The sequence below is a fragment of the Notamacropus eugenii genome, chromosome 3, assembly GCF_028372415.1.
Source record: "Notamacropus eugenii isolate mMacEug1 chromosome 3, mMacEug1.pri_v2, whole genome shotgun sequence".
NCBI lineage: Eukaryota > Metazoa > Chordata > Mammalia > Diprotodontia > Macropodidae > Notamacropus > Notamacropus eugenii.
In genome coordinates, this window is record NC_092874.1 from 186,511,889 (window position 1) to 186,526,029 (window position 14,141).

At 36.2% G+C, this 14,141-nt stretch overlaps 1 protein-coding gene across 22 annotated transcripts in view; it reads right to left on the reverse strand.

Annotated features, from left to right (window-relative positions):
• The window catches only part of PLEKHA5 (pleckstrin homology domain containing A5), a 195,659-nt gene that overhangs the window by 76,156 nt on the left and 105,362 nt on the right, over positions 1-14,141 (reverse strand). For all 22 annotated transcript variants that reach the window (XR_011977010.1, XR_011977011.1, XM_072653588.1 and 19 more), the window contains 2 exons: positions 11,315-11,419; positions 8,934-9,006 (listed from right to left, as the gene is read on the reverse strand). Coding sequence is in view for 20 of the 22 variants with exons in the window: in XM_072653588.1 (XP_072509689.1) it covers positions 8,934-9,006; positions 11,315-11,419 (178 nt within the window). In the remaining 2 variants the exon portion in view is untranslated. The remainder of the gene's footprint in view (positions 1-8,933; positions 9,007-11,314; positions 11,420-14,141) is intronic.

The window sequence follows — 14,141 nt, forward strand, 5'->3', positions numbered from 1 at the left end:
AATTTCTGGCACGTGGTAGGTGCTTAATAAATGTTCACCGATTGATTGCTCCCTCCTAATACTGAGTGGTCCAATTTTCAAGGACCCCAAGGGTAGCTTAGACCAGTGAGCTGCATCAGCAATGCTCTGATTCAGCCAATGTTCATGGCTAGACATCACTACCCTATTCTGAATCACGCACGCTCCAGACCCTCATCTTGAGTGACGAATTTCAGGTGTTCACATTCTCATTCTCCTGCCCTAGGTATCCAGTTGCAGAATACAGATTTCCCTACTTTGCTCTTGGTCCATGTGCCATGCTAGCAGGTTGGATTTTTCTGGTTGGACTTCTTCCTTAGTTTATACAGGCTTCTGGTTATCCCTGCACAGATCTGGGCAGGAGAAATGTACTTATTGTAGTTTCTCCTTGAAGCTCCTGATCATTACTTCGTTTGGTGCTCTTTTTAAAAATCACTACTAGAGTAGTAAGAGATTTGGGATGTTATGTTCTCTCACCCTGCCCCCCCACCAAGTATGCCCCCAAAATGATTTTCTTAAAGCTCAAGTAACACCAGGTATTTCCCCTATTCGATAAACTCTTGATATTTAAAGGCTTTTACAACCTTGTTCCAACCTACCTTTCTAGAATAATCACACATTCCTCCTCTCTGTCCACACTATTTCCTGGCAAAATTGGCCTTCCTATTGTTCTTCACACAGGATACTCCACTTCTCATCTCTAGACAACCTAAGAGTCATGAAGTCATTCAATGTCTCAATTTTGCCTAGCTGTCCTCCACGCCAGGAATGTACTTCCTCCTCTCCCTCAGAATCCCTAGTTTCCTTCAAGGCAAAGCTCAAATGCCACCTTCCACATGAAACTTTCCTGATCCATCATGCTGTAGTATTCTGCATAGGACCAGATATATAGATATTGCCTCCTCTAGTTAGACGGGGATGATTTTATTCCACTCTTTGAATTCCCAGTGCCTGTAGTACCATGCTTAGCACATAATAAGATCTTAATAAAAGTCTGATGATTGATGGCATTTACCACAGGACCCAAACACATTCCCTTGAACGTACTGAGCATATTAAATGCTCAATAAATGTTCAATATAAATAAAAATGTGGGCCTGGTCCCACATAACTCTGTCTCAAAACAACATAATAGTGTTTTGTAATTACACCATTAAAACATTATAATGAGAGCCAGCCTTGGAGTCACAAAGTTGTTTAACCTGTCAGTGCTTCAGGCAGCTCTTTAAGACTGTTAAGTTGCAGAAATGGTACCACAAATTGTACTGATAGAGAGTTTCCTCAGCTGGAACCAAAAAAAATTAAATGTCTGCTTAAAAAAAAAAAAAATCAGAGCATTATACTAATGGCAGCCTGTCATAAGCAAATTCTAAACTAATGTCACATAAAACTTGTAACACCTTTCTGGACGGTACCTGGCTTCTCTCCAGTCTGTCTGTCCTCTGAATAATGGACAACTTCAGATTTCCACTGAGTAGGGAGGAGTGATTGAAAGAAGTCATCAGGATATGAGCAAGGAACTCTCAGGTGGCCAGAAGCTGCAAAGTTATGACCTGAGAAGGCAGTGCTTCAAATGCATGGGTCTAACAGCCAATGGCGAAGACATATAAACAAAGTCCAAAGGAGCAGACTGAAGTCAGGGGACTCAGCACTGAGTCAGGGATAATATTCTACAAAGGTATATGATATAAACTGGCAAAATGATGCCTTATCACAGATGATTTCCTTGTCCCAAATGCTGTTCCTTTATGGGGAACCTCATGCCCTTTCTTTGCTCAGCTGCATAACTGCCAGGGGTTGCTAGGTGCTTCATTGCTCCCTCTAGGTTCCACTGTTTTGACAATAATCCCCATACACTCAAGACAAGTCCAACATCCCCTTGCTTCCAAAGAAACCCCCACACCCAAAGCCAGACCAACAATAATCCAACACAAAAAGGCAGCTGTCAGATAGGCCTGCGGGCAATATCCTCACACTCTTCCCGGCTCCTAGAGAAATGCTGCTTAGCTTAACACCAAAAACTAATGATGTAAATGGCATGTCTGTATTCCTGATCTAAGTCCTAGGAGAGTAAACACAAAATGCAAGTATAACCATGTAAGCAGGGATAGAATATAGCTCATAATCAAGATGTTTTAACATCTTTCTACATCACAGAAACTTAGGGAAAGAAGATATTAGATTACTGAACTCATTATGACGTATGGAATAAATATATTTATGGATACACTTTCAACAATGATATTCTATTATTCTTTCCTACACGGTAATGGATTTCTATTTTAAGTCTCACTATGAAACAATGCTGTCTAAGGAAACAAGGAGCAAGATTCTAAGGCAAACAGAAAATAATTATGAACGTGGAAAAAGTGATTAATTTTTATATTATTTGGGATCTACACGTATCTACTGCTAAGAAGCACAAAGATGTTGGTTAAATTTAAATTTTTCCGTATAGCTACTTCTAGAAATGCAAACATGAATATTACGTTAAGGAATCTGACACAGAAAACTACTAAGGAATGGTCTAAATTTTATTTACTTTCTACAATTTTAATGACTAAAATTTCCCAAGAATATGGGAAAAAAAGCTAAAATTCAATGAAAACCAGTTTCCCTATCTTAGTTCACAAAAAGAGCAACAACAAAACATCTTCCAACGTGCTCTATGGAAAGTTCACAAACATACATATACGTAAGTGTAGGTTTGCTAGAAGTATATAGTTTTTAAAAAGCACTGAAAGGTAGCTGAACACCTAACAGACTGTTATTAACAATCTAGATCGGGGCTGAAATGATGGAACATTTCTCTTTTCTCTGTAGCAGATTAGGGGATTATGGGTATGGAGTCGTGTGGGATGTATAACATACGTGTGTAGATTGGTTTGGCTTAACCTTTTATTTGTAAAAAGGAAGGACTCAAAAGGTGTGTGGGGGGGGAAGTAGGGGAAATTGACAGGAAAAGCCATAGCATTAAAAACAAAAGACATTAACATTTGTTTTTTGAAGCAAAATTTTAAAATAAAGTACAATATTTTTATGTAACAGCAATAAGAATAAAAATAGCTATAATTTATATAGGGTTTCAAGTTTGTAACTGGGGCAGCTAGGTGTCACAGAGGGCTGGGCCTGGAGTCAGGAAGACTCATCTTCCCGAGTTCCAATCTGGCCTCAGACACATCCTAGCCATGTAACCCTGGGCAAGCCATTGAACCCTGTCTGCCTCAGAATCCTCATCTGTAAAATCACCTGGAGAATGAAATGGCAAACCACTCCAGTGAGTATCTTTGCCAATATGGGGTCATGAAGAATTGGACATGACTGAAAAACTGAACAAGAACTAAAGGTTTGCAAATTGCTTTGCATATCTTAACAACAACAATACTGCTAGCTAACTTTTATACAGGGTTTACTATGTGCCAGGCACTGCCCTAAGGCATTTTACAATTTTCATCTAATTTGATTCCCACATCAATCCTAGGAGGCAGGTGCCATAATCATGTGTAGCCCATAAATGAAGAAACAGAGGGACTGGCCCAGGGTTACGGACCCAGGAACATTTGATCATTTTATCCTCACAACAATCAAGCAGTAATGGCTCAAAGCATGCAGTATCAAACAATCTGACTTCATTTAAATTTTTTTTCTTTGAGCGAACTTTTGACTCCTTATAGTTTCCACCATTGTCATCTTTATTTTTATCATACAAACATAAACTTCTCCTAAGACAGTAAAAGTGCTCTTAAGAAACAAACAGAAAAAACAGGATGAACAGAATCTGTTTGTTATTTTTGCAGGAAATAGAATTAGGCAAAAATTTTTAAATTTCACTTAAATTTGGATTAGAGAAATTAATTTATCAAGTAATTAGGATAGGGAGCTACTAATGAAAACATTATGAATTCTGATTCAGTGCTAACCCTATGCAAGAAGAGTAAAACAAGGAAAAAATGGAATGCACCAACATCTCTACGAGAAACTGCTCTCCCAGATAGCGAGGTAATTCAGACTTAGCAATAGTTTTTTTATAACTTATGGAAGAATGCATTATCAATAATTATAATTTTATGATAAATATGAATTACAAGGTAGAAAGGATATTTTCATTATGTGAATACAAAATCAATGCTTAAAATTTTATGATAAATACAAGTTATAAAGTAGAAAGGTGAATACTTCTGTTAAGGCTGTTCACTGAAATTTGCTACAGTTTTCAAAACAGAAGGCTTAATCAACTTTACCTCATAGTGTATTGCCTTTGCTATAAAACTACTGCCACCATCTAAAACTGATAAGCAGTTCTGAAAGTCTATCATACTTTGCGTTCTCTCTCTAAAGATAACGAATAATGAATTATATATTGGCATTTTAATGTCTTCAAGGAGGACTCCTGATTTTGAAAACAGCCTTCAAGTGGAGAAAAGAGAGGCTATATTTATGATTAACAATTTTAGGATTATAGGCTCATAGATCTAGAGCTAACAGGGACCTCAAGAGCCCTCTAAAACTCCAACTTCTTTGAGTAAACTAACAAGGAAATTAAAGCCAATAGAGCTTAACTGACTTGCTCAGGGTCAGAGAGGTATTAAGAATCAAAGGAGATATTTGAACCCATGTCCTCCGAATCCAGAAACAATGAATATATTTTCCATTGTGACACTGCCTCCATTTTGTATTATAAATAAGAATAATTTTCATTTTCTATCACATGATAATTTAGTCCTTAGGCACTCTTTTGCATGTCTTGACGTTTACATTTATGTACTTCATAGTACTGACTTTAGTCTGACTTTTAAAGTATAATTGTTAAGTAAGTCACTTGAATAGTCATTTCATATTTTGTCTTCATGTTTATAATTATCTATTATTCCACAGGATCAAGAGTTTATGATTAATGTAACCTGGCTTTAAATATTTCAGTATACTAAAAAACAAAACAAACATAAACAAAAACCAAGATCAGGAAGATAAGATTACAACAGTAATATATATGGATGATGTATCTTATCAGCTTTGCTTTCAATTAAAAAAAAATTAAATTGAAGACTAAGTTTTTGTTTCTTTTACATCACAGTCAATTCTGGGTATCTCACTTGTCTACTCCCCATCATGACACCTTTATTCTAATAAAGAAAATACAGTTAAGCAAAACCTACCATTATCTGCTAAAATATTTGGTTCAAATTAAAAACAAAACAAAATAAAACAAACCCCTCAGTACATTGGAACCTGACTATCAAGTATTTGCTAGAGAGGAGAATTTTGGTGGTTTTTGGATCCTAGGGACTGTGGGAACCACAAAAAGGGCTGTTTACCATGTACCTTTTATATGAAGTCATCAAGTGGCACTTCACCAAACAGTGTCAAATCAGATTCCTGTGTACTTTACATTAATATTCCCTTTATAAATTTGGGATTAATGAAATCAGATTAGTAAAATGAGATTCATTAAGTTGAGACATAGAAAAACATATTTTTGCTTTTCTGGATAATTAAAATACCTAAATTCAGTTTGTGATGTGGTATTAAACAATAACTTTTATTGATTTCAATAGATTTTACTGATAGGAGAAAAAGCTAATAAACTGGATGATAGCCTTGAAAATGTAGTAAGATAAAACTGATAAAGGATTCATGTAAAATCTTCTATTTGGCTCAAAAGATCAATTTCACAAGCACAGGCTGGGGAAGACATGGCTAGACAGAAATTTGCACGAAAAAGTTCTGGAGGTTTCAGAACTGATCAAATCAGTATGACTCAATAGCCAAAAGGATATGGTATCCAAAAATTTCAATCTTAGGCTACATTGAGCATACTGTCCAGGTTTAGAGAAGTTCAGTACCACTCAGCTACTCAAAATGAATCTGATTTTTTTTCAGTTCTCAACCTTTCTGACTTCTTTGTGGCATGAGACACTTTTAACCACCTTCTCCATCTGTATCACCTCTTCTCAGTGTTTTCATGACACTATTTTTCTGGTTCTCCTCCTGGCTATCTGACCACTCCTCAGTCTCCTTTCCTGTTTATCTGTTTATATTACACCCTGTGTCACACTGAGTATACCTCAAAACACTGTCCAGGTCCTTATCTTCTCTATATATTCTCACCTGGTGACCTCATCAAAATCCATGGGTTTAGTATCTCCATGTAGATGATTCTCAGATCTATGCATCCAGGTTCATTCTCTGATATAAGTTCATCTTATAACAACAACTACCTATTAGATATTTCAAGCTGGGTATCTCACAGACACCTCAAATAAAATCAAAACAGAAATTTTCATCTTTTCTTTCAAAGTTACCCTTCTTCTGAATCACCCTCCCTTTCTGGTTGAGCTTCCAATCTCCATCCTTCCAAACTCCCAGGTTCAAAAACTGAATTATCCTTGACTCCTTATTCATCTTGACACCACATATTTAGCCAGGTGTCAGATTCTGTCTTTTTTACCTCCACAACCTCATAAATCTTCAACTCTTTAACATTAGCCATAGATACCAAATTAGCTCAGGCCCTCAGCACCTCGTGCTTGCATTATTGGAATTATCTAATTGATCTTCCTCCCTTGTTCTCTCCATTTCCTTTCTAACTTACTCTACGCACAAGTGCCAAATGTATTTTTCTTAAGCACAATCTAACTCTATGACTCCTTCGCTCCATAAACTCCAGTGGTTCCCTCTTGTCCTGAGGATAAAATATAAGTCCTTCATAACCTACCTTTCTAGTCTTATTATACATTTCTCCCTTCTCATAGTCTAAAATCCAGCCAAACTAATTTTCTTATTCCTTATACATAACTTGGGGTACGTAAGGTGTTCAGAGAGGATTAGCACCTCTGGTGTGGGGATCTGCTGAGCCCTTTTAAGGGCTGTTAGTGAATGTCTGGCATCTGCACTTATGACTCCAAGAAGCCGCAGCATGTGCAGCGGCCACACCCCAATAAACTATCTTGGCAGATGGGTTAAATAAACCAGGCTGAGGGTAACCAATAGGCCTCAAACCAATCAGTGAGTTGGGAGGGGGTGTCTACCCTAAGCACGCAAAGACTTCCCCTGCTGGACTGGGCTGATGAGAACAGTCAGTTCCAATGGCCATAAAGATGGCTGAAGCGGGCACAATAGAGCACCTAGAGCTTGGTCGGGCATCAAAGATGCCAAGGTCACCCACTGTATCGTGGGACATTGTTAGTCATCTTGACTTTTGTTATGAAGACTCAGGAAGAGAAAGTGAAGTTGCTGACCTTGCACAAACCTGCCTAACTTACATCCAATTCACCTGCAAATGAAGACATCGCCTGTGATGGCAGTGGTCCTCTTAGAAAATGAAAGACAGATAACAAAAACAACATCATTTTCCATCTCCCTCCATGCTTTCTCACTGGTTGTCTTCCATACCATACTCACGATTTGCCTCTGACTTTTAGAATCTTTCTTCCTTCAAGATTCATCCTGTACATGAAACCTAGCCTAATCCCTCCACAGTTACTAGTGCTTTACAGCCCCAAATTGCTATTTATTTATTTTGTATATGTTTATATATGTACAGGAGGCAGCTAGGCAGCAGAGTGGATAGAAGGCTGGGACAAGATCTAGGAAGACCTGAGTTTAGATCGTTCTGAATCCAAATCCTGCGCCAGACACTTACTTGCTGTGTGGACCCTGGGCAAGTTACTTAACCTTTCTGAGCCTCTGTTTTCTCACCTGTAAAAATAGGGATAATAAAAACAACTACCCTGCAGGGCTGTTGCAAGGTTCAAATGAGATAATATTTGTAAAGTACTTAGCACACAGGAAGCCCTATATATGTGTTAGCAATGATGACGCATGCTCTTGCTGCTGTTTCCGCTGACAGAAGGTGAAATCCTTGAGGGCAGGATGTTTTACTGTTTATTCTCCTAGTATGGTTCCTGGTACATGGTATGCACTTAATAAATACTTATTTAGTGGTGGGTTAAATTGGGAGTGCCACATTTTACAAAGGACACTGATAAGAGGTAGAGAATATTCAGTAACCCAAACAGTATGGTGAAAGATTTAACTATGTGGCCATGGGAAGATCAGTGGAAGGCACCAGGGATTACAGCCTGGACAAGAGAAGTCAAGGGGCACCATGACAGCAGTCTTCAAGGGCTCTCAAGAGGAAGAGATTATACTTGTTCTGCATGGCCCTAGGAAGTACAACTAGGAACACTGATAAAAGTTGAAAAGAGACCAATTTAGACTTATTTAACGACTTTCAGGTGACTTGTCTTTAAGGAAAATTTCCTGAAATTTAGGACTACCCAAAAGGAGAATGGGTTGCCTCAGTGTCCCACATAGTTTCAGAGATTTAGAACTGCCTGGCACCATAATTCCTATCATCCAATCCCCTCATTTTACATATAATGGGTTCTCCCTCACTTGAGGTCTTCAAGCCAAGGCCTGGTCAATAAAACAATGGATGAATCAATCAAAAATTATTTAGTAAGTGCTAACTTTGTACCAGATACTGTGTAAGTACTGGATTACTATTGTAAGGAATGAAGCAAAATGGATTCTTGTTCTGTTATGCTGAATAGGGTAGGTCTCTAAGGTCCCATTCAAGTTCAAGATTCTAGGTCTCTGAACCATGCATTAGTAGGAAAAACAGCGAAACGCTGCTATTAAAAATGTGTTTTTTTCCTTAGAATATTCTTTTAGAGTCAAAGAATTTTAGAATTAAGAGAACTCCAATACTGCTCCAATACTATCAATTTACAGAGCAAGAATCAGAGGGTAGTGAAGGTGAAATGAATTGTCCAGGGTCACACAGCTGAGACTATACACAATGTAAGTCTCCTGATTTCCTAATCCAGTTGTTTTTTTATGAAGTAAGATTTATTAAACAATTACATAGTTGCAACTAGGAAACAAGAGACTCTGGACTTTTCCATACTCACCTCTATAATAGAAGAGGCACAGGTCAGAAAGCACAAACCAGCGTTTCTTCCACAGCTTCATACCAGTACTATCCTGCATCAAATCAGCATGTTTTCAGAATAATTTTCATTTCCAATAATTTAAAATGACTCCTGTTACATTTATAATAATGCTCAGAACTATAAACTTAAAAATGAAAAGTTAACCTGAAGTTTAATATATAATTTTGCCATTAAAGAGCTCCACTGTCAAAAATTTTCTCCAAGTCTACTGATATAACTATGGATAAAGAGTGGTTTTATATTTTTAAGCAATTTAAAATACATTCTTCTGGGCATATATGACTATTGGATGGCATGAGGATAATAAATAAGCAGTATATGCCTTCTGGCAAACTAGAAATAATAAATATGCTAATATGCAATAGGAATGATATGTCTATTTAAACTATTCCTATAGATAATGGGATTTAAAATAATAGTGAATAGTATCCTAAAGTGACAGATTACACATAAATTCTATCAACATTGTTTTTTAAAAACAGTTTCTGATCAATTTTTTCTCACTTTGAAGAACACATTTACCAGCTGGCAAGATATTTCTTCCTTGACTAGTTCAGTTCATAAAAATGAATCAGACTTACACAAAATCATGCATTTCCTTTAAAAAAGTCATAAACAAAGCCTACATACTATGAATGGCAAAAATCAAAGAGAAAAAAATATACATTGACTCTTAAGAACTTATCTTTCAAAAAGAAATGACAAATTTTAAATGCCCTTAAATACACAGCCATTAAATAATTTCCTTGTTATAATGACCATTTCAAAACAATTCTGAAATTACAGTAATAATTGGATATCCAGGACAAAGGGGGTATTTGGGATATGAACAGATATCTTTGCGAAAGGGAGAAACCCTCAAAAGAAAAAAAAAGGTGCTATAAACTCTCTTGGGCAAATGCAAGACTGTCGAGTCACCCAATAAACAGGCTTTGAATTGTCATTTAGCACTGCAGTGATAACATTTACCTTAAATTGTTGTTTAGAAAACTACCTGTACTTTCAAATAAAGGGTATACACAATACATTTCTTATCTGTGCTGTCTGAAAGATGTAGAAAAATGTATACATATACAGATGATAAGATCGTATTCATCCATCAAACTTAGCTATCTTCCGTAGTGCTGACAACCAAGAAATGATCCCTTAAGTATGACCATTTAAAATGAGCTTAGTGCTTGTTAAGCTTCATGTACTTTAATTACAGAAAACTCACTCAGGCCTGTTTACTCAGACACAATTATGACAAGCTTGATTATCTAGTCTTCCAGGCCAAAACAGATAAGTGGCAAATTATCAGTGTGTTGGTACAAGAGTGTGTGTGCGAGAGTGCGAGAGAGTGAGAGTGTGTGTGTGTGCGTGTGTGTGTTTCAGGAACTGTTATTTCGTTGGAAGTCCTCACTGGGGACCACCAACTCAAGGGGGCACCTTCTATGCAACTCAGAGTCTTGATCTGGCTGTCACTACATATCACAGATGAAACTTGAACTTTCTGACTTCAAGGTCACTTCTCCATACTACTATCTCTCAAGGTATACTGATAGCAGAAAAAAACAAATGATTGGTAAGTGACTAAAAAAACTAAAATGCTGACAAAGAACTTAAATAGCCAGTAATTTGAGGAACTGGAAGAAAACAGGAATATTTTCAATATACTTCAATGTATCATGAGGTGTCATTACTGTACCACTATTTTCTAACTATAAGTTCATACTACGTGGCTTACTCTATTTAAGAAGGAAGTAAAGCAAAAACAAAAATCAAACAATACAGTTTGGAATAATTTTTAGCAAAATTAAAAAATACTCTGAGTACCTAAAACTAACTTTTGTGTATTCTCCACCAGAAGAGGGAATTGGTTGGTTGTTGTCCCTTTGTTCCTGAAGAGGGTCAAAACGAAATCACTAAACATTGGAGTCAGGCACAAATGTGTAGAGGGACTACCTAGATTTGTGAAAGCTGAAGTGACACTGTATATATACACAAGTACACATATATGCTCAGGTATTAGGCAGGAATGAAATCTTAGCATATTTTTCATGTGGCATAAGTCAAAATTTCTGAATGAAATGTCTACTCTAACTAGATAATTTTGAAACATTTATCCTCATATTTTCCCGAACAGATTACCGTTCATCTTTTATTCTCTTCCATTAAAAAAACTCCTCAAAGTAAAATCTATTTTAAATAATGAAAATTCTATTATCCTTTCCATTGTTTCCCCAATAGACATGACAATCAGAAATCACGGAAAGACCACCTCTGTAAACTTCAAATTCCATTTTATACCCTTAAGATTCAATGTTTCACCTAATATCGTATAAAAAATTAAAAGGTACCTGTTTGTAAAGCCAACCTCGTCTGACAACAGGTGCATTGGGATTCCTTTTAATTGAGTTTGATCTCTTTCCAAAATTATGAACTTTTTTTGAAGACCGTGAAGACTAAATGGAATGAAAAGTTAGAACATGAAATGGCTACAGAAGTGATCAAAACATTATTCTATTATTATGAGAAATTTTCATTTATTTTGTAGCTTAGTGCCTACCACAGTGCTTTATAAGTTGTAGACACTCTAAATGTTCAACGAATTTAAATAGATATGTCAAAGAACTAGAAATATATTTTATAAAATATTTTTAAAATCTTGGAAAAATGAGACTTAGGAAAATAATGATTCTCACTGATTGGAAAGGTAGAGTAGCAAAACAGAAAAAGCATGCAATATGTGTTAAAAAGACCTGGATCAGAATCCTAGCTCTGCTACCTACCACCAATGTGATCTGGGTAAGCCAGTTAACCTTCTGGGGCCTCAAATTCCTCATTTGTAAAATGTAAAATTTTATCTCCAAATCTATGATCTTATGGCAATGGATTTCCATGAGACTTGTATGGGAAAATTTTAATCCTTTATTTATTTTAAAGAATTACAATGAAGAGTTTATTGTCTACATAGGAAGACTTTCCCCAAGGTATTGAAAGATAGTATTTTTAACAAGCAATTAAATTTTTTGACAATTTAGAGAACTTGCCAAGTCCCTCGAGTTAAATGAGCATATATTTTAATTATAAGGAACTTCAAAATACTAAGCTAAAATTTAGCTTAGGAACAAAACAAACTCAAGGTCTGAATATTACAAAGATGTATCTCTCATATATTTGTGATGAATACTTTAAGAAAAAATTTCAAAGGTGTTAGGTATAGTGAGCACCAAATATCACAAACATTTAAAAAAAATTCATCAAATATTATAAAAAATAAAACTGAGTATATTTAAGGCAAGAAATGACTAGTTACTAACACAGGAGTCATTTCTGACTCCTGAATGGTACAGCCATACCACTGACTTGCCAGAGCAAAGATCAAAATCAATGCTAACAAATTAGAAAAAATAAAATCATCAAGAAAGGGCATGGAAATGAAAGCCACTGAGATAGACATAAAAGCGATACTGATAAAAGAGGTCACCAATTTCCTAAGGTGGTTCTGTTACCTCAAAGAGGAGACTGACTGAAACAGGCTAGAAACCACTATAATCGGCAAGTGTTTGCTCTACCTGCTAAGTGGAGAGAGAAGACTGCCAAAGTTATACTAGTAAAGAACAGAAGTTGTGTCAAATCTTCTGGAGCAAGATGCTGGGAGATTGTGAACAGCTCATAAAACAGTAAAAAATGGTGGAGAAAAAATGAAGTCCAAAAAGCTTGGTGAAACATCTAATTAAGCTAAATCATCCTGAATGCTTTTAAGAAACTACAAGACAACAGATGAAGAAGGAAACATCTGTCAAGATTTTTTAATACCATCTTATACCATGAAAAACCATGAAATGTATCACCACATTTGGCCCTTAACATTACAGTCCTTATTGAGCAAACATAACAGGATTATAGATATTTTAGTGGGAAAGAATCTTAGATGTCCTGTAGTCCAATCCTCATTTATGGATGAAGTGAGACCCCATAAGACTAAGGAACATGTCTGTCACACATGTAAATGACAGAAACAAGATCTTAACTGAGATATACTAACTCTAAACTAAATTTCCCAGCTTGATTAGACTAACTATACTCCAAGTAGGTATATGTTAGAGGTGACACAGTCTAAGATTGTTGAAAGATTCTCAGGAAATCTGGGAATGGTAAACAGTGAATAATTTTTTAAAAAAATCTCATTAGTACTATCAAAGAAAGCTTACTGAGAATATCTGAATAACTACCAGTCTATGCTTGCACTTACCTATGTCTATAAAATTTAATTAGAAAAATCTGTCCTTGTTTATAAGTCATCTTTACTAATGGTAAGAAAAAGTAAAGGGCAGGCTTTTTCAAATGGCTTTTCTATACTAGCTATAGCATTAAAATAACTGAAAGGTACAAAGAGTAAGAGATCACACTGTGATTACTGCTTGCTGACTATGAAAAAAACCATTAAATAAGCATATTTGACTGGGCGGAGTAAAATGATGTCTCTTAGGAGGTCTCCTTCTACTAGGTGACATCAATGAGAATATTAAGAATTTACAAGATCTTTGAAAGAATAGAAAAAACTCTACAACTTCTTTTTAAAAATATCAAGGGGGTGATTTTCTCCTCAAAGCAATTTGCCACTGTCACACAACTGCAAGTAAAGAAATCACAATTCAAAAGGAATTCTTAATGGATGGTGAGATCCCTGAGATATTCTATTTGTGGGTATCACAAACATTACAGAGCTACCTAAATGAGAGCTATAAAGACTCCAAAAAGTTCACCCTAACTTTTCACAGAGAAAAAAAAATTAAGCACATAAAGAATGGATACACTATTAAGATTTATGATTTATAGGTGAATGGACAGCCTAGTAGGAGCTTCTGTTGTTCGTTCTTTTTGCAATCATATCTGACTCTTTGTGATGTCATTTGGGGTTTTCTTGGCAGAGTAGTTTGCCATCATTTCCTTCTCCAGCTCATTTTACAGATAAGGAAACTGAGGCAAACAGGGTAAAGTGACTTGCCCAGGGTTACAAAGCTAGGAAATATCTGAGGCCAGATTTGAACTCAGGAAGATGATTCTTCTTGACTTCAGGTCCAGCACTCTATTCACTGTGCCACCGAACTGTCCTACAGGAGCAGTGTGTTGTAAAAAGGGCAGGGAGGCTGGGGATGTGTAGTTCTGGAGTTAAAAAGA